General features: G+C 39.9%; 1 protein-coding gene across 5 annotated transcripts in view; it reads left to right on the forward strand.

Moving 5' to 3' along the window:
- The window catches only part of Pds5b (PDS5 cohesin associated factor B), a 157,653-nt gene that overhangs the window by 92,205 nt on the left and 44,371 nt on the right, over positions 1 to 21,077 (forward strand). For all 5 annotated transcript variants that reach the window (XM_052754599.1, XM_052754600.1, XM_052754603.1 and 2 more), the window contains exons 11-19: positions 175 to 320; positions 1,074 to 1,225; positions 2,792 to 2,905; positions 5,704 to 5,785; positions 7,541 to 7,589; positions 9,568 to 9,707; positions 11,686 to 11,801; positions 14,991 to 15,096; positions 16,851 to 17,011. In XM_052754599.1, coding sequence (XP_052610559.1) covers positions 175 to 320; positions 1,074 to 1,225; positions 2,792 to 2,905; positions 5,704 to 5,785; positions 7,541 to 7,589; positions 9,568 to 9,707; positions 11,686 to 11,801; positions 14,991 to 15,096; positions 16,851 to 17,011 — 1,066 coding nt within the window. The remainder of the gene's footprint in view (positions 1 to 174; positions 321 to 1,073; positions 1,226 to 2,791; positions 2,906 to 5,703; positions 5,786 to 7,540; positions 7,590 to 9,567; positions 9,708 to 11,685; positions 11,802 to 14,990; positions 15,097 to 16,850; positions 17,012 to 21,077) is intronic.

Here is a 21,077-nt window from a genome sequence, read left to right on the forward strand (position 1 = left end):
TGAGGATTTTGTAGAGGCAAGAATGTGGCTGGCTTGTTGTGTTTCTCTGATATTTCAACTTTCACCCCAATATCTGGCTCCATTTTTTTTTATTAATAAGACTTTAGCAATTCCTGTTATACAATATGATAATTATTAAAGTTTCCATTTTAATAAGAAACTATTGCCTTTCAGAGTATCTTAAGGTGAGATCCCATGACCCTGAGGAAGCTATTAGACACGATGTTATTGTGTCTATAGTAACAGCTGCTAAGAAGGATATTCTTCTTGTCAATGATCACTTACTTCATTTTGTGAGAGAGCGAACATTGGACAAGCGGGTAAGTAGGAGAGTAGGTAAATCCCGGTGGCTTTGTCTTGTGTTTGTTTGTTGTTAAATTCTATTTTTGAGATAGTCTCTCTAATAGTCCTGGATGTCCTGGAACTCACTATATAGACTAGGCTGGACTTGAACTCACAGAGCTCTGCTTGTCTGCCTCATGAGTGCTAGGATTAAAGATGTATAACAACAGACCCAGCGGAGTTTTATTTTTAATACTTGAAGTTTAATAGTATTACATTTGAAAATACTTTTTTTTCCTAAATAAATTATAAATTGAAAATATCTGAGGTCCGGATAAATTAGGGTGTAAAATGAGGAGTTGAATACTGATGCTGAGTTGGCTTTCTTTTTCTTCAGTCAGGGTCCCTACTCTATGGGATGCTTCTGCTCACATAAAGAAGAATTATGTTAAATGTGCCTGGAAATCCTCTTCATAAATGTGCCTAGTTTGTTTCTTTGCAAGTCTAAATCTATTGGGGTTGATGATGAAGATGAACCAGCAAGCTATTCTAATGCATTTATGTAATAGAAGCTTTTGCTTTTTTCATTTGTTTCGTTTTTTTTGAGACAGTATTTCACTGTAGCTCTGGCTGTTCTAGAACTCACTGTGTAGACCAGGCCAGCCTTGACCTCTCAGAGATTGGCCTGCCTCTGCCTTTCAAGGGCGGGGTTTAAAGGTGTGCGCCACTATGCCCTCCAGTAATGGAAACATTTTTCCTTATAAAGAGAACTTTATCTGTTTTTGTTTAAGTGGAGAGTACGAAAAGAAGCCATGATGGGACTTGCCCAGATTTATAAGAAATATGCTTTACAGTCGGCAGCTGGCAAAGACGCTGCAAAGCAGATCTCCTGGGTGAAGGACAAGCTGCTCCACATCTATTACCAGAACAGCATCGATGATCGGTAAGTCGGGGCCCACGTGCAGACGCGCTTTTCAGTGATTTGGTAAGTTGTGGATGCTACATATTCTTTGTATTTTCTTTATGGCTTTAAATACCCTCCTGTCTTAGTACATGGCAAATGAGATGCATAGTTTTCTTGCCAGCAAAGCCACAGATGAAGCAGTCCTGCATAGGTAACATACTGGATGACTAGAACTTTCTCATTTGTTTTCATACATTTAACTTTTTACAGGAGAATATCTAAAAGTAGGAATATAGCTGTTATAATTTAAAGTTTTGTTTTATAGAAAAACACATTAGAAGGATGTTTTGTTTGATATTCAAGACAGGGTTTCTCTGTATTCCTGGCTGTCCTGGAACTTGCTCTGTAGACCATGCTGGCCTCAAACTCGGAGATCCTCCTGCCTCTGCCTCCTAAGTGCTAAGATTAAAGTCGTGTGCCACTACTTCCCGGCTGTTAAATTTTTAAACATAGTTCAAATGAAAATCATTTGGAAGTTTTAAGTCCCACTCAAAGCTGGGCAGTGGTGGCGCACGCCTTTAGTCCCAGCACTTGGGAGGCAGAGGCAGTGGGATCTCTCTTCCCATTCGAGAATAAAAGCAGTTTGTAAATTTCTAAAAAAAGATGTTATCGCCCTAAAAGTAGATGGTTCTCATATCAATAAGAGCCAGTTAGCCCTTAGATCCCTCAGTTCTGTTTAGAATCTGAGTTAACAAGTTGGTAGTGTATCCACATGTGTATGTCTGTAGCAAGCCACTTGAAAAAGAAGCCATAGAACAGTGGTTCTCAACCCTCCTAATGCTGTGGTGCTTTAATACAGTTCCTCATGTTGTGGTGATGCCAACCATAAAATTATTTTGTTGCTACTTCATAACTATGACTTTGGTACTGTTATGAATTGTAATGTGTTTTCTGGTGGTCTTAAGCGACCTCTGTGAAAGGGTTGTTCGCGCCCTCCCCCCCCAAGGTCATGACCCACAGGTTAAGAGCTACTGCCATAGACTGTGCTAAAATGTTATGAAGTGTTTTAGGGAGTGCTTTTGTTAAGTCAGTTTTTACCCTTGAGTGTGTGGCACCAGTGCACAGATTCCTATTCTGATTTGATAAGACATCTCTGTGCCCGTCCGGGAGTCTGGACACAGTGGCAGTGAGTGTTGCCCTAGTGTGTGCAGGAGCTGGGCAGGGCCACAGCAGCTCCTGGCCTATCTCTCTCTGTGCTTTTAGGTCAGCTGTGCCTTGTTTCACAACGACCTTGGTTCATAGTGATGAAAATCAAAGGAATCTGTAGCTTTAACTCATAAAAAATGATATTTGGATCTTTAGAGGGGCCTGGTGTGGTTTTTTTTAACTTTCCTGTACAGATATGGACATGTAGTCTTTGATACACAGTTTACAACCTGTAGGATTGTTGCAGACATACAGAGCCAAGTCCTTCCTTTGGACCCTCTTAGAGGGACATACATTTCTTCTCCGCTCTTGACAGAGAGACTTACTAATTGGTGATTTGTACAGTTTGTATAATTCTAACTGCAAACTTAGAACACTTAAAGAGCTTCTCTTTTACAGGTTGCTTGTTGAGCGGATCTTTGCTCAGTACATGGTTCCTCACAATTTGGAAACGACGGAACGGATGAAGTGCTTGTATTACTTGTATGCTACACTGGACTTGAATGCTGTGAAGTAGGTCTCCAGTGTCATGTGCTCTTTCTTCTGTCTTGGAGTGTATAGAATGGGTGTGGGGGATAAACCTTAAGTAATGTAAACGTTTTAATAATCAGGCATTGTTTAAAGGTTCAAGACACAATAAATTACTGGGCTATTTCTTTTTCTTTTTAGAAAGGTCTGTCACCAACATTTGATTAAGCAGATACAAAAACAGTTAAAGCTGGCTAGAGCTACTTGGCATGAAACCATTAAGGATTTGATTTTTCTTTCTCTCTAGATTTTCATGTTGATGGCATTTCAAGAAAGGTGATATACCTATTCCCCCCACCCCCCAGGTGTTAAAAAGGTCCACATTATGAAAATACTATCTTCCTACTCTTAACACGGTACTAATTTAAATTATTCTGTAGTGCAGTAGAGTACAAATTTCTACAGTTTGTCCTCAACATGGTGTTGTAGGTTAGCATTAGGGCAAGCCTTACAGATACATTTTTATTCCCAGGTGTCATTCAGAAAGAACCTTTGGATGTCTGGGAAGGGAGTTGGCATTCTATCTATAGTAGAGATACTTCTCATCTAACTGAATCATATTAAGGCCTGGAGATTTCCTGTAGGTTTAGAAATTTAGGCTCATGATATTCCAGTAAATATAATTAGAGCTATAAAGGAGTAAGCGCTCTGAAGTTGGAAGTCTAAGGATACTTGAAATTTTTAATGGACTTGTGTCTCATTGCCATAGTTCCATGCGCTCCTGTTCTTTTATGTGGAGTTGTGGTTTGGAGTGCCAGAATGTGTGTGCGCCTTGTCTCTGCTCTTACACTGCAACTGAAAGGGAGCAGTGGACAGACAGAGTGCGTTTAAGACAGATAGATGCAGCCATACAGAGCTGGATTTGATGCTCAGGAAGTAGTAAGACAGCCAGGATTTGAAGTCCGTGCTGACGATAAGTAGTGGCATATATACTGCTGTTTTCTCTCCTTTATTATGTTGGAAGTTTTTCCCGGGTTGGAGTGTGTTCTCAAACTGTTGGTTCACTTCCGTTGAGTTGCTCCTCCTCCTCCTCCTTTGGTGCAGTTGACAGCCTGTTTGAGTGGATGACATGATTGACATGTGTCCTCCTAGAACACATGCCAATTAGAAGTCTCAGTCTGGCCTTGACCGTATACCACCTAAGAGTAAATTAATGAAGATGCTTTCAAGTAAGAATCCAGAAGTAGCACTCAGAGATTCTATATGAAAGTACTTAAGAATATGAGTCTGAAGCCGGGCGGCGGTGGCGCACGCCTTTAATCCCAGCACTCGGGAGGGGGAGCCAAGCGGATCTCTGTGAGTTCAAGGCCAGCCTGGGCTACCACGTGAGTTCCAGGAAAGGCGCAAAGCTACACAGAGAAACCCTGTCTCAAAAACCAAAAAAAAAAAAAAAAGAATATGAGTCTGTCTGTATATTTATTTTTATTTTAGAGAAAGGCAGGTTTAGAAAGAAGGAATTGTGTTCAAGAAGCAAAAACAGTTTCAAATATTTCTGTAAATCTAAAGAACCGAGGATTATGGGAATGTGGCTTTAGAAGGAGGAAGTAGGGAGCGTGTGGGCTGGGACGTAAACTGCAGCCATGGACATTCTTGCAGGTGTCCCGGAACCCTCTCCTGCACCTTCATTACCCATTGTTGTGACTGGTTGATGTCATGCCTCTGTGGGAGGGAAATTAATATTGTCAGATAACACATAAAAAATAGGAAAAACATTAAAGTTTTCTTTTTTGCGTTTTGTTTTGTTTTTCAAGACAGGGTTTCTTTGTATAGCTTTGGCTCCTTTCTGGAACTCACTCTGTAGCTCAGGCTGGCCTCGAACTCACAGAGATCAGCCTGCCTCTACCTCCCGACATTAAAGTATTCTAATATCTTTCTATCTTATGAACACTAGGACAGAAATATTAGCTAATTGATACATTTGTCAGGTGTACATGTAAGAAAGCTGATTGGGATTGGAAGCGCAGGCCACTGGAAACAAGTGGTGGGCTTAGGAGATGGCTCCATCAGGGGAGCACCTCAGTTTGGCCATTGCTCTGCAGTTGTGAGGCTTGAGTTTAGGTTCCCAGAACTCAGAAAAGGCCTGGTGCACCGCAGTGTAGAGATGAGAGGTGCTCGCCCAGCTCACTGGCCAGTGAGAGGCCCTGTCTCAAACAGAAGGAGGAAGGTGCCCGAAGAATGACCCTTGAGCTTGTCTTCTGACCTCTGCACACATGAACATACATACATATTTGTGTACATACATGCACACAAAGTAAACTGATGAAAAATACTTTTTAGTAAAATTTCCTTAGAAATAATGTGGCGCGGAAGCTCTAACAATGTAGTTATTAGGGAGATATATTCATAACAATAGATAATTTCAGTTTGGAGTTGACACATAATGGGATAAATACTTCACAGACACATACACCCTTTTTCTCATGGGTCTCACTCTTCTGCTTCCCCTAGATTCCATCTTATCAGCACCTTTTACAAGACGTTTTGTCAGTTCTTCATTTCTCCATTTTACAGTCTTGTCAGCCCTACCTTTAACTTACAAATAGGCCCCACTTAATCTATCTTTCCACAAAGCCAATGCAGCATCAAAAATCCCTGCCTAACGTCCTTGCCGCTGCTCTTATATTTGAGTCTTCGCCTCTGGGTTGCCGGTTATTTCATCTGTGAATTTGACCTCATTTCTCCCGTCCTGTTTTTTTACCTCCCACACTCTTTTATTAAAATGAAATAGTTGGAATATTCGGAAAGGACTTTTATCCTGTTTTGTATGTTTTTGTGTTTTTCAGAGCATTAAATGAAATGTGGAAATGTCAAAATTTACTCCGACATCAAGTAAAGGATTTGCTTGATTTAATTAAACAACCAAAAGTAAGTTAAGTTTTAAAGAAAAACTTTTAGAAAGTTTGTATAATCATTACCATAACTATAGCTTAATGTCTTTATATAAGTTTACTTAGAATGAATATTGTGGTGATTTTTATTCTGTGGTGGTGGTGGTGGTGTGTGTGTGTGTGTGTGTGTGTGTGTGTGTGTGTGTGTGTGTGTGTATAGGCTTGAGAACAGTCTCAAGTGTTTTTCTCAGTGCTGTCTATGTTTTTGTTCTTTTGTGAGTTTTGTTTTGTTTTGAGACAGGGCCTCTGATTGATCTGGAAATTGCCAGGTAGCTTGGGCTGGATGGCCATTGAGCCCTGGCTGTCCCTGTCTCCGTCTCCCACCTAGCACTGGGCCTACTAGCGTGTGCCATCAAGCCTAGCTTTTTCTGTGGGTTCGAGGGATGAAATTCAGGTTCTGGTACTTGCACAGCAAGCAGTTTGCTAACTGGAGTATCTTCCGAGTCCCTGAAATTGTGATACTCATCCAGTAAAGACATATTTTAATTAGGGGCATTTAGAATGATTCTAAGTCCCCTCCCTTTCTGAAAACATTACTTGTGAAATATATTAATCTAGAAAGTGTATCTGATCATTTTAAATTACATTCAGGGGACCCAAATCAGTTTGTTCTTTATTATAGCTCACAGTTGTCTTCTTTGACCTCCTCCGTCACATGCACTCCTGGGCTAGGACAGGAGTGAGGGGATCAGTGCTGTTTCTCAGCTGCTGTTTCTCAACAGTCTGTTTCTCACTTTTTTTGAAAACTTTTGTGATGTGAAGATTTTAAAAACTACAGAATTTTACTAAGGAATTGTTTGCATAGTTGAAGTTTACATTTGAAAGGTTTTTTGTTTCTGATTTTTAAATAAACTTTTTTTTTTTTTTTTTTGGTTTTTCAAGAGAGGGTTTCTCTGTGTAGTTTTGCGCCTGTCCTGGATCTCACTTTGTAGTCCAGGCTGGCCTCGAACTCACAGAGATCTGTCTGCCTCTGCCTCCAGGGTGCTGGGATCAAAGGCATGTGCCACCTCCACCACTACCACCACCATCAGGCCCTTTTTTTTTTTTTGGAGTTAGAGTCTCACTGGGTAGTCTCACTAGGTAGCCTTTGCTGGCCTGAAACTGGACATGTAGATTGAACTGGCTTGGAACTCACAGATATCCACCTGTTTCAGCTTCTTGAGAGCTGGGATTAAAGGCGTGCACTGCCATGCCATATTTTTTTATTGAATGTAATTTAACCTTTTTCCTATGGTCACTGAGTACATTGAACCTGTTGGGATCTGTTTTCTTCAATAATTCTTCAGTGGCTTCTGCTGTCAGTAGGCATGGGCTTCAGTGCTACAGTGCAGCCAGAAGCCTTGGAAAGTTCTTCTCTTTGTTACCCAACTTTTTATTCATTAACTGGGGTGTAAATGCACAAAAGTGTTACTGAAGTATGGCATGTTCTTGTATTCACATGGATAGCCTTAGTCTGGATTTTAGGAGCCATTGCAGTCGGAATAGGATCCAGGCAGTGTGTTCGGAGCTTAGATCAGGTGTTGACTGACTCAAACAAACGTGCCTGCTTTGAAGACTCACTGTGGAGCTCCTCTTCCTACCTGGTCACATGGCTTCTGTACTTTTCCCTCCACCCAATTATCTAGGATTTAGAGAGAGCTAAAGAAAGATACTAATGTGGGAGCGTTGTTGAAGGCGCCTGTGGGTTTCTTCTTAGGGATTTTAATTGTGCATTTTTGTATGTGATTTACAGACAGATGCCAGTGTGAAGGCCATATTTTCTAAAGTGATGGTCATTACAAGTAAGTTGTTTTGAATCTTTAAGTTTAAAAGTTAATTGAAGGTTTTATGTAATTTAAATTTTGTTAGATTGTGGTAAATTATTAAAGTATTTTTGCTTGATACACACCAGACAGTTCAGTTTTCCTTTTTCTCCCTGATTTTTTTTATTCTGTGTGCTATCCAGAATTTAAAACTTTCTTTAGTGTTTTACATGAGAAAGCTTGAGAAGTAGTGTGTGCGTTTATTTTTGAGAATTGTCGTACCCCGAGCTGACTGTTGACACTGAGTCTGTGCACTTGTTGACAAAATCATCGGGAACACCTGCCTGAGTGAGTGTGCCACACTTCACTTGGCGATAACGAAGAGGTCGTGGGCTGAGCTACACACTGCAGCTGCATTCGAACGAACACCAGGGCACTAGAGAACAGTACCTTAGTGACTGTACCTTGGTTGCTCACTTAAATTCCGGTTGGAAGAGAGCGTTCAGAACTAGGGTGCCACTGAGAGTAGAGCAGTCTCAGCGGCCCTTTCCTGGGGCTCACCAGCATCCAGGCTTGTCCTCTGCGGCTGGCCGTGGGTGCTGTCCTCTGGAGGACCTCATTCTTTGTTGTCTTCTCCGTTTCTTTTTCAGTGTCTATCAGATCACTGCAGGCTTTTCTAGGTTCTGTTTCCAGGAGTGGTAGTGTCCTGAAGGTGTTCACAGTGAGAGACAGGGAGAGAAAGGATTCCTCTGCATTGATAAAATGCTGGGGTTTTGTTTGTGTGTTTTGTTTTTTGGTGCTGTTTTCTCTTTCTCTAGTACCACCCTTTTTTAAATTTTTCTAAAGAATAGGCCTTTAATATGATGCCTGTCTATGATTAAAGGGCCTCTTAAATGTCATTTTCTAAAATTATATAACAACAATATTAAATCCTCAGTACTTTTAAATTCCAGTGAAGTGCTAATAATCTTTGGAACATAATTTGTGAAAGTTCTACACTAGAACTTTTAAAAGCTTGTCCCCAAGTGCTTCTCTGTCTAAATCTTACTGTTTTAAGATGATTATGCAGATATTTGTCTTTTGTAAGTCATCATGTTTATATATTTATTTTTGAGACAGGATCTCAGTATAGAGCTCTGACTGGCCTTGAGTTACATTGTAGACCAGACTGGCCTTGAACTCAGAAATTCATCTGCCTCTGCCTCCCAAGTGCTGGGATTAAAAGCCAGGCCTGCCTTTATTTATGGTAGTTTTTTTCTTATATAGAGAGGCATGAAAAGGCAATGTAGCAAGTGTTTAATATGATTAGTGTTTAATGTGATTGTGGTATCATTACCACAATTAGTGGTTAGTTATTTTTGCCAAGACTTAAAGGTTTTCAGAATTGTGTGTTAATTTAAAGAATAAATTTGCTGTCATTACAGATATTTATAATTTCTTTTATTAGTTACCCTAGTCTAGTGTTTTTCCAAGCAGTTAAACAGCCAGGAAAAACAAAACCAGTTAAAGTCAGCATTTCCTTAGCTGTGAGAGCTGTGGGGCACGTGTTAGCAGAATGCTGTGGAGGTTTTTGCAGAGAGTGACTTAAGCTAGCAGTCACACACACCGGGAGTGGTCTGCACAGTGTCTGTCAGCAGCCTGTGCTGCATATCTTTGTGGATAATCGGGGAACACAAGACGTAATGAACTGGCCTCCTGGGGACTCCTGAGGGACAGTGTGAGCAGCGTCTGAGGAACAGATGGTTCTACTTAGGCTGACACTTAGTGTCTTACAATACTGTAAGGGACCCTTTAGAACAAACTTCTCTTCGTCTGCAGACGTGGCTTCACTCAGAGACTTCTTCATATTTTCTCCAAGCAGATTTCTCTCCCAGATTTTGACTATAAATGATGCTTCACAATTTGTTAAACTAAGGGCAGTTTGTAGATAAGGATTATTGATTAGAATCACAAAATAGAAAGTACCCTTTTTAAAAAAATCAATTTGAGAAATTATGAAACTTCATTTCATTTTAAGGAAATTTGCCAGATCCTGGTAAGGCGCAGGATTTCATGAAGAAATTCACACAAGTGTTGGAAGATGATGAGAAAATACGGAAACAGCTGGAAACCCTTGTTAGCCCCACATGCTCCTGCAAGCAGGCTGAAGGCTGTGTGGTAAGTGGGGAATGGGGAGAATGAGATCATGTTATAAATGAATTTTACACATTTCATTTTCATTAGGGTTGGTTTGTTTTGGTTTTGGTTTTTTTGAGACAGGGTTTCTTTCTGTGACAGCCCTGGCTGTTCTGGAACTTGCTATGTAGACCAGGCTACCTTCAAACTCAGAGATCTGCCTGCTTCTGCCTCTGGAGTGCTGGGATTAAAGGTGTGTGCCACCAAGCCCGGCTCATCCATTTTTTATAGTGTTAAATTTCATAGTTCATAGCATGCCATTTGTGTGTGCACTGCAGCTTACTGGACATTAGCCCTCGGGGCTTCCCCACCCCCCTTTCTCTCTCTTTCTTTTAGAGTGGGGTCTTGCTGCCAGGACTAGACCGGAGCATATGCTCCTGCCTTAGTGTCCTAAGGAAACAGAGACTATAGTTTCATACCCATGCCTCTGGCTCTGCTGGGTAACACTTTCATTGCTGAATATTTTTACATCTCCATTCCTACAGATTCTAATTACATGGGGTTAAAGGTACATTTTTAATGCCTTTAACATGTATTTCTCAATCATATGCTGTCCACTCATTGTTAGGAGCAGAACCCAAGTAAAAACAAAGTTATTTTGATAGGAGTTGTGTTTTTTAGTTGCTTGGTTTCTGACTGCCTTTCTCCAAGTTGTTTTTAACCGTTTGTATTTCTTTTGTGAGTTGAATGTTTATAATCTTTATTTATATAAAATATTTTTCTGTATCTTAGAACTGGTTAGTTTTTAATATGTCTTTTATTATTTTTATTTTTGTTTTGTTTTTGTTTGTTTTGTGTTTTTTTTTTGAGACGGGGTTTCTCTGTGTTGTTTTGGTGCCTGTCCTGGAACTCACTTTGTAGACCAGGCTGGCCTGGAACTCACAGAGATCCACCTGGCTGTGCTTCCTGAGGGCTGGGATTAAAGGTGTGTGCCACCACCTCCTGGCTGTAGTATGTCATTGTTAAGTTGCAAATCATTTTCTGTCAGCTGTATTTTGCCCTTTTGTTTTGTTGGCGATACCCTTTTTATGTCATGATTTCTATTTTTGCCTAGCTGTGGATAAAATGTACACCTCATGGGTTTTGCTTTTGGTGTCTAATTATGAAATTCTATTCAGTTGCAAGTTACAATAGTGTTAGTTATCAGCTGGACCCATAATACGGTCTCTGGACGTGTGTGTGAGGAATTATCTTGATTATTTTAGGTAGAGAGATCTACCCACTTGTGGGTGGCCCAGTCCCCAGGCAGGGCATCCTGGAAGATGGAGAAAGAACTGAGGACGGATGTGGTGTGACTAGCTCCTTCTAGCTCAGTTTGCTGTGATCGACAAAACTTGGGAACTATTAGCCAAAATAAATTCTCCCTCCCTTAAGTTGTTTTTATCAGGGTATTTTATCATAATGGGAAAGACACTAAGACATCTTAGAAATATTTATTAGTGTTTTTTACTCATATATCTTGATACATATTTTAAAAAAGGATGATTCATGATGCTTTCCCAGATAGGCTGAATGAGAGTCTTCAGAGTGACACCCAGGAATTTAGTATCTAGTTCTCTCTGTTAGTTTTGCTTGGTGGTTTGTCTCCACCTCTGGTTTTACTCTTACATTTTTATTCTTTTGAACTATTTTTGATGTATGACATGAGATAAGGATCTAACCTTGTTTTTACTTAAAATACCTGTTCAGTTTTTTCTTTGTCATATTGGATATTGTACATCTTATTTACTTAGGTTGTTAATAATAATGGACATCTTATTTGCTTAGAATGTTAATGATAATGTACATCTTATTTACTTAGAATGTGCTCAATTCTTAATCTGATTTTTGTTACTTACTTAGCTCCTCTTGATTTGTGTTTTCCAGCACCAATACTTCAGAATGTTAGAGGTTCTTAACATTTTCAAGTTACACTGTGTTTAAATATATTCTTTTAATAATTTACAAATCTGCATTTCAGCGTGAAATAACTAAGAAGTTGGGCAACCCTAAACAGCCTACAAATCCTTTCTTGGAAATGATCAAGTTTCTTTTGGAGAGGATAGCACCTGTACACATAGATACTGAGTCTATCAGGTATTTGTCCTTAAAAATATTAAGGTTTCTTTGTGTTTTCCAGTCATGCATGTCGTAGGTCAGTCCCAGGCACCACACCAGCTTCTTATCTGTGTTTGTATGTGCAGTCATCTGTGCTGTGTTTGTGCAGACAGCTTGTGTCGTTCATATTCAGCTGGGCCGCTTTTCTTGCTTCTCACTCTGCTTTCACTTCATTATTTACTTCAGAGAGCTCAAAACGCTATCTCTGGGAGGAGGTACGAGTTTACCTAAGAAGGGAGCGTAGGTAAGACTTTGCTTTTACAGATAGGGAAGAAAGAGTATTGTAGGAATTGAGATTATCATAAGCCAAACTCCCTAGATAGGGTGTGGGTGTTTTGAAAGTAACTGCTGTCTGTTCCGTTATAGACTGGAGAGGTGTGAGTGCTTTGTTCCCGGGATCAGATATGGACTGCTATTACCACTGAGCTTTGGGGCTCTTGATTTACACCCTTAGTCTTTGGAAACCACAGGCTGAGGTGGTGAGTGGAGGAGGGGAGAAGAGAGAGCTTCCTTAAGGCTTGGTTGTGGCGCCTGTGCATAGATGCTAGTGTGATGGGAAAGAAAGAACATATTTGAGGAAGGTTTTCAAAGAGCATCCCTAAGAGACTGCTTCCTGGCTACACATATGAGATAAGGAGTCAGAGTACAAGGTTTCAAGTGCAGAAAATGAATCCTGGAACCTTGAAGAGAATAAAAAGGGCCTGTTTTTAAGTAGATGAGAAAGACAACATGTAATTATTAGTTGGACATGACAAAATTTCTTTCCTTCCTTCCTCTCCTTCCTCCTTCCTCCCCTTCTTTTCTGTCTCTTTCTGTCTATCGTATCCTTATTTAGATAGGTTCTCATGTAGCTCAGGTTGTCCTTGAATTAACCTTGTAGCTGTGGGTGACCTTGAACTCCTGATCTTCCTGTTTCTACCTTCCAAGTGCTAGGATCACTGGAATAAACCACCACACCTGGCTACATTTTTTTTTTTTTAAATCAAATGACATTGAGTTTAAAATGAAATTATGAGAACTGACTAATACGCTAAAATTAAGTAGAAAATGAAAACTATTATAGACAGATATGGAAACCTTTTTACAGTAGGGAAATCAGAGAGATGTAAGAAGACCAAGTTGTTGCAGAATTCTAAAACTTAAAAAATGGTGAAACTTTTCACAAATAAGGTATATGGTATGAGCTGACAGACTGATGACCAAGAGTGGGCCCTTGGTTTCAGCAATCAGGAACTTAGCAGTGATCCAGAAGGTATGTTAGCGCATAAATGGCAGCAAGAAGTAGCAGATTCTGCTTATAATCTATGTGGGAGAATTCTAAACAGTGGTAACTTTATGGAATGGGAACTGCCTGACAGGTACAGGACAATGGCTTGGATGTTAAATTGGACTCAGGAAGTGGCTGCAGAGCCACCAAAGAGAGGCTACATTAGTCCCCTCAGGCCATCAGACTCTGGACCAGGGCCTTCTCAGTCTCTGCATTTTATAGATGGGTGAATGGTAGGTAGTACCTGATGATAAGATGGGCAGGAGTGTACATGGATTCAGACTTTCCTTTCCCCAAGGACATGAGGGTTCTTTGTGTGACTTGTATTCCTAGTTACTTGTGTGTTTTGGCTTCTCAGTGTGAATACATTTCCCCTATGTGCTTTTTAGCTGACTTTTGCTGATAGAGAAAAAATCACTGTTCTGAGAGCTTTGTTTGTGTCACCTTGCTGAATTCTCTGGTTAATCTCTTAGGCTAACATACGGAGTGCATTTTATTATGTTTGATGCTGTCTTTTCATTTGTTCCTCATCGAATTCTTAAATAGCTTTTGAGGTAGTTTTCCGATTGTTTATCTTTCTGGCCGTGTGCGTGTGTGAGTGATTAGCTCGTGTTCTGCCGCTGCTTTCTGTCACAGAGCTCCGTCCGTTCTTAGCGGCCACAGAGAAGGAGCTTCATTTTCTCTCAGGATTCTCTTTGCAGTCCTAGTTAGCTGATACTGTTAACGTGTGTGTTCACTCGCTTGTGGCCTTCCTTCCCATTGTTACAGAAGAAAATAAAAGTTAAATTTTTTAATGTTCCTACTGTACAGAGGAATCTTGGTACTGTTGGGAATAAGATTTAGGTTGGAGATTTTCATTTGGGTAATTGGAAAAAATTCATATGAGAATAGGAAAAACTTGTTTTATGGAAATAGGAAACACTAGGAAAACTAAATAAATGGGAACACTTGATAGAAATAAATGTTTTTAATGTGTGCATGGTTGTGTATGTGTATGTGCATAGAGTGGTGCACATGTGAAGACCCACGTTTGGAAGTCAGGACAACTTGCAGGATCGGGTCTTTCCTACTGTGTGGGTCCTGTGAATCAAGCTCAGGCCGTCAGGCTAGGTGGTAAGGGCCCATAAACCCTGAGCCATCTTGTTAGCCAGAATTGTAGGTAAGAAAATTAGACAGACGCACTTCATTCCTTGATTGGTGCTAAGTTTCAGCATAAAATATTTTTTGAAGAAACAGCTCTACTAAATATTTCGAGAAGTATTGCATAAATTTTTATTTTGGTATGTTTTATGTCCATACTGTTACTTTATTACTTGAAATTTGTAAAAATCAACTGCCCAGTGGTGTGATTGATTGCTTTAACTCATTATCAGTGAATTACTAAAGTTCATTTGCAATAAGATCAGCCTCTCTCTAAAACTGGAAAACATTGCTGTTCTTTGTCTGGTGTTCTCTTTCATAAGGTTTTTTTTCATCTGTTTCAGTTTTAGCAGCAGGACTGTGGTTTCTAACTCTTGGATCTTTTGTCTGACACAAATCCATGTTGCATTTTTAGAGTACTTAATGCTGATCTTTGATTGACATGTATTTTAGACCAAAAAAAAAAAAAAAATCGTATGTTTGATGCTAGGCCTTCTCTGGAAAAGACACTAATAAAGGTACAGATGGCATTCAAAAAGGGCAAATCAAGTAACTTTTTGGTTTCATTTGAATGGGTGAAGGAAAAGAACTGATTTTGAAAAGATATTTTCCTGTGATTTGTTTTACAATAATGTTTGGCTAACAACCATATAAAATATTATACACTGTGTAGTTATTTAATATTTAGGAACTTTTCTCAGATACTGCTAACATATTACAGTTGAAAGAAATCGCCCTTTTGTTTTCTTGTCATACTCTAGTGCTCTTATCAAGCAAGTGAATAAGTCAATAGATGGAACAGCAGACGATGAGGATGAGGGTGTCCCAACTGACCAAGCTATTAGGGCAGGCCTTGAGCTGCTGAAGGTAAATGCTTGTCTAAACCTGTTTCTTATTAGACAACTGGCTTGTGTTGTTTGGTTGTGTTGTGTGTGTGTATGTGTGTGTGTGTGTGTGTGTGTGTGTGTGTGTGTGTGTGTGTGTGTGTTTTCAAGGCAGGGCCTCACTGCTGTGTATCTCTGACTGGTACAAACTATAGCTGCTTATCTTACAGCATCAGGAATCAGAAGTGCACCCCCAGTTACCTACGTTTTATATTCAACCATATGAAACCATAAACTGTGTTTACTCAAATTACGTTGATTATTTAAAATGCTATATTTTCTGAGTGATTTTTATCCCTGCAATCAAATCTATCATGTATTTCCCTGAAATTTCTATTTGTTTTATTGAACTTTTAGCTTTCTTATTTGCATCTTTGTATATATCTCTAATAACATTGTTTATTTTGATCATTTATAAACCTTTGAACTATGACACTACAGTTTTGTTGTTGTTGTTATTTAGTATTTCTACATTCTGTATTTGAACTCTATTATTCTCCACTCTAATCCTGTAATGGGGCTGAGAAGATGGCTCAGTGGTTGAAGTACCTGCTCTGTGAGCAGGAGGACCCGAGTGTGGACCCCAGGATGGTGGGTGTCTGCCTTCAACTCAGTGTAAGAGCCTCCACCAGCTGGCCCTGTGAGCTGCAGAGTCAGTGGGGGACCTCATCTGAACAAACAAAGGTTGGGAGTGATAGAAAAAGAGACCCAAAGTGACCTCTGAGCACTTCATGCTCACAGACAGATGAGCACACTTATATATATGCACACTTCACATACAGACAGACACACAGATGTCCAGAGGGTTTTTTTTTGTTGTTTGTTTGTTTTTTTAATTTAAACACAACCTATTATTTTGAAAGAATTTATAAAGGAGTGTTTGATATGATTTTCTCATTATAGATACGTGGCTTTCTCAGGATGATTACTTTTCTGTTGCCTGTTTTTGTTTGTTTTGTTTTGTTTTAAGAGCTCTCACTATGTAGAGCTGGCTAGCTTCAAACTCAGAGATCTGCCTGCCTTTTGAATGCTGGAATCAAACATGTAAACCACTAGGCCCAGTTCAGTTGCAGTGTTTTGTTTGTAGTTTTTGTGTTTGAGACAGGGTCTCTCTCATGTAACATTGCAGATAGTTGAGGATAGCCTTGACGGTCTTATCCTCGTATGTCCACTCCCTGATGATGGAATCACAGTCATGCACCGCCAGTTTCAGCTCCATGCAGTGTGGGGATCAAACCCAGGCTGTGTGCCTGCTAGGCATGCAAGCTGAGCTGCATGCTGTTGCCTTCTTGAAAGTCTATTATTGTCTGTGTCTAGGTTCTTAAAAATGCTGATCTTGTTGCTTTATCTTTTTGTTTGATGATTTTCTCTACTGCTTTTTTTTAAATGTTGATTTGGCTGTGGTACTTATAGTGCGTTTTATGATCTGGTAAGTATACATTTCCTAATTTACTTTAAAAATAATTCTTACCTAGTCTCTTTTAATGGTTATTTATAAAAAAAAGAGATGTTTTGTTTTATTTTCTATATGTTCCTATTTCTCATGCCCTTGTTATGAAAAAAATAATCATCAATCAATGTCCAAATTATTTTGACTAGAAATATATTGACATTCCACAGAGGAACATAGCGTAGTTAATCTTGGATTATTGATTAGTGTTATTTCTAATATGTACTTTAGGTGTATATTACAAACACGAAGAGATTTTACAGATGACGTTTATAAACCCTTTGTAGGTCCTCTCTTTTACACATCCCATCTCATTTCATTCTGCTGAAACATTTGAATCCCTTCTGGCTTGTCTGAAGATGGATGATGAAAAGGTAGCAGAAGCTGCCCTACAGATTTTCAAAAACACAGGGAGCAAAATTGAAGAGGATTTCCCACACATCAGATCGTGAGTTGGGCTTTTTCTAATAAATACTTTGGATATACTGTCTCTTGAGTTCTGTAGTAATTGAGTTTTGAGGAAAATTGTGTGTTATTTGTACTAGAATGTAGACTTCTTTTTTTGTGAGAAAGCATCGGTTGGTATTTTAGATTTATAAAATAGAAGATAAGCATGGTATATCTTTGTGATGCTTCAGTGTTGCTTAAAGACTTAAAAACCATTTCATGGTAGTTCCTGGATTGGCTGTAGAGAGTTTCTATTAAGTGCTGGCAGTGTTCAAGAGTCTGTAATCTCCCAACAGAATATATCTTCATTCTTTCTGTCATCATTTGTTTCTTGCACATCTTTCTCCCCAGTTTCTGGAGGGAAGATCCATGTGTGGTCCTGATGTTACAGGTGATTGGTTTCACTTCTGGCTAAGAACTACCCTTCCAGGGAGTTGTGGTCAGTGTTGGATGCTTCTTCAGAATTGGCCTGTAGCCTTTTTCTTCAGTCCACATTAAGTAACTTTTAGAGGGAGGTGTAACTTGCTCTTCTGTTCTGGACATGTGAACTGAAGTGAAGTGAAGAAGCCATTGGTAAATAGCACAGAGGTATTATTTCAGTGGTAATCCAAACCTACCAAAATTGGGGGCTGGAGAGATGATGGCTGTTAAGAACATTGGCTGTTCTTGTAAAGGACCTGAGTTTGGTTCCTAGCACCCACATGTTTACTCACAACCATCTGTAACTCCAGTTCCAGGGAGTCTGATACCCTCTCCGTGGGCACTAGGCATGCACGTTATACATACAAACATGCAGACGAACAGTCAAACACATGAAATCAATCTAAAGAGCAAAAAACCTACCAGGATTTTATAACAGTAGTCTTTTTTGATAAGAATAAGTAACACTATTGTTTAAATGAGTTCATGATGTGTGTTTCTCTATGGGATGATGCTCTTGCTACACAAATCAGATCAGAGAGCAGAGTGAACTGTGTGTAACTATATACCATGTATTGTACGTTCACCTGATAACAGAATGTGGTTATTATTGTGAGTGAGGAGTCTAACATCCAGATAGGCAAATAGTTCTAGGTCATAGCAGCAAGTAGCAAATCTGTGATTTGAATTTAGGCTTGATTCGATTATCCATGGAGCTATACCTTTGGGAATAGTTTCTATTTTCTTCTTCTTTCTTTTTTTTTTTTTCTTTTTTTTGGGGAGGGGGGCAGGGTTTCTCTGTGTAATTTTGTGCCTGTCCTGGATCTCACGCTGTAGAAATTCACAGAGACCCACTTGGCTCTGCCTCCCTAGTGCTGGGATTAAAGGCATGCACCACCACCGCCTAGCCTTATTTTTTTTTCTTACTGACTTTTTTAGTTAGCATGCAAGATAATGGGTTTTATTACACATACTTGCGCACATATATGTATGAAAAGTACGTATCTTCTTTTACCTTGCTTAGATTTGCCCATTCCTTAACAAACTTTTTTTTTTTTTTTGGTCCACTGTGAACTCTTGTTGAGCATCTTGGCTATCATGAGTAGTGTAGTAGTAAAATGAATTTGCAAATGCTTCTATGACATACTTAAGATTCCTTCTGGTATATACCCAGGAGAGAGAGATAGAACAGGATCAGTTGGTAGTTGTACTTTTGATTTTTTGAGAAAACTGCTTACTGATTCCCGTAGCAGCCCTTGAGTTCCCACACCACCAGCCAGGTTAAGGTCCATGTCTCAGACACCCTTGACAGCACGTGTTGTTTCTTGATGAGACGGAGTCTCGGTGTGTCACAGTCAGGGTTTCTAATGCTGTGAAGAGACACCATGACCACGGCAACTCTTATACAGGAAAACAGTTCATTGGGGTGGCTCACATTTTCAGAGGTTTAGTCCATTATCATCATGAGGTGACATGGTGGCCTGCAGGCAGACATGGTGTTGGAGAAGCAGTCGAGAGTCCTCCATCTTGATTTGCAGGCAACAGGAAGTGGTCTTTCTCACTGGGCGTGACCTCCACAGTGACACACTTCCTCCAACAAGGCTACACTCCTAATAGTGCCACTCCCTTTGGAGGCCATTTTCTTTCATATCACCACACTGTAATTTTACTTTGCATTTTTCTGATGACTAAGGGGTTTGAGCACTTTTCCAAGTGTTTTTTGGTTTTTTTTTTTTTTAAATCTTATTTTGGTAAATGTCTATTCCATTAATTTGGCCATCACTGATTCATTTTGGGGGTGGAGATCTTTGTTTGTTGGGTATTTTAAGTTTTGGGATACTTTATAAATTTTAAATAGCAGTTTCCTATTGGATACCTAGCTAGTAAATTTTCCCATTCTGTATACTATCACTGTTAGTTGTTTCCTTTGTTGGATATTAGGCCTTACATTTTATGCAATCACATTTCTTGATTCTTGGGATTATTTCCTGAGCTGTTAATAGTCCTAGCCTATGCCTGGATCTCGAAGCTGCTTCCCTCTAGAACTTTCAACATCTTACATTAAGGGCTTTGATCCCCTTTTGTTGAGAGTGAGATTTTTCCGCATGCTGAGGAAACCCAGGTTTTCCTGTACAGTTGAAGAGACTGGCCCTTTCCCAGTGGACGCTTTTGCCACTTAAAGATTCTCCTGTGACTAAGTTGCCTTCAGGTTTGCTTTAGTACTTTTCTGAATAGTGATGCGGGCCAGATTTGCTTCCGTTCACTCTTGAGTCTGCGAGTGTGTGCGATTGAAGTATGCTTCTTGGATACAGCAGATAGCTATTTTTTATCAGTCAGCTAGTCTATGTCTTCAAATTGCAGCGTTAACAACATTTGCAATTTGGTCAATGAGAGAGGTTTGCTAATTCCTGAACTTTTTTGGTTTTCTTCCTTCCTTCCTTCCTTCCTTCCTTCCTTCCTTCCTTCCTTCCTTCCTTCCTTCCTCCCTCCCTCCCTCCCTCCCTCCCTCCCTCCCTCCCTCCCTCCTTTCTTTCTTACTAACTAACTAACTAACGAACGAACGAACGAACTAACGAACGAACTCAGGACCTCTGGAGGAGCAGTCTTAACCTCTGAGCCATATCTCCAGCCCTTGGTTATTTTTCTAATTGGTTGGATCAATGTTCATTTCTTTATCTCTTCCCTACAGTAGTTTTAGGTGCTGAGGGCTTACATGTTGAGTGTGATAGATTGCTTCCCAGGTTGTCTCTCTGCATTTTTCCGCTCATGAAATTGGTTTTCTCTGCTTTCTTGATTGAGACTTCCTTTTCTGTGTACCGTGTTCCTCAGGGTTTTTTTGTTTTTTGGTTTTTTTTTGGGGGTTTTTTTTCCCCCAGTACTATTGTGTGAGTTTTCCTTGAGATATGTGAATGTTTGTCTATTTACCTCAGGTAGGACATCAGTGATAGACAGAAAAAATAAATTCCACCCAAGTTTAACTTGGTGAACCATTGAATATATTAGGGTTATCTATAGGAGTGTGGCTGAGAGGTTATTTATAGGCGCTCCAGTGATTCAAAGGCAGTTGCCTCGCCAAAGCCAGCATGGGAGACAACTGATAAAAGTATGCCTGGAGCTTCCTGCCCCTTCTTCGTGTCGGACCGCTGGGGAGTCTTCTCTATAATGTCCCCTGCTTTTCAGCTCTGTGGAGAGCTCTCAGGAGTGTACATCTTCTGACCTTACTGAGCTGCTGGGTTTCGTTAGGTTCCCATCTTTGTAAGTTTTCTGAGTTCTAGCCCCAGCCTCCCTCTCCCCTCCCTCCAGGAGGGAAGGTTTCAGTTCTGTGAAATGACGACACTGCAGCTGGGTTGGTGATGAGGTATTGCTTTAGTTCATGCTTGTTTTGGACCATCCTTATTTCCAAAGGTATTTTGAAAGATACCTTTGCTGGATCTAGGAATCTGTTTGGCAGTAAAATACATGGATCCACTGCCCTGGCTTTCAGGGACTCTGTGGGGTGCTCTGAAGAATTCCTGTGTGTTTGTATTTGTGGGTGGGTGTTTTCCTCCTAATGCTTCAACTGTATCATCTTTGTTTTACCCTTGCTATGTCTTGACTGTGGTGTGTCCTGAAGAGGTTCTTCTCTGGTCATGTCTGTTTGAGGTTTT

Source organism: Peromyscus californicus, unplaced genomic scaffold (genome assembly GCF_007827085.1).
Source record: "Peromyscus californicus insignis strain IS unplaced genomic scaffold, ASM782708v3 Scaffold_2__1_contigs__length_46816999, whole genome shotgun sequence".
Taxonomy (NCBI): Eukaryota; Metazoa; Chordata; class Mammalia; order Rodentia; family Cricetidae; genus Peromyscus; species Peromyscus californicus.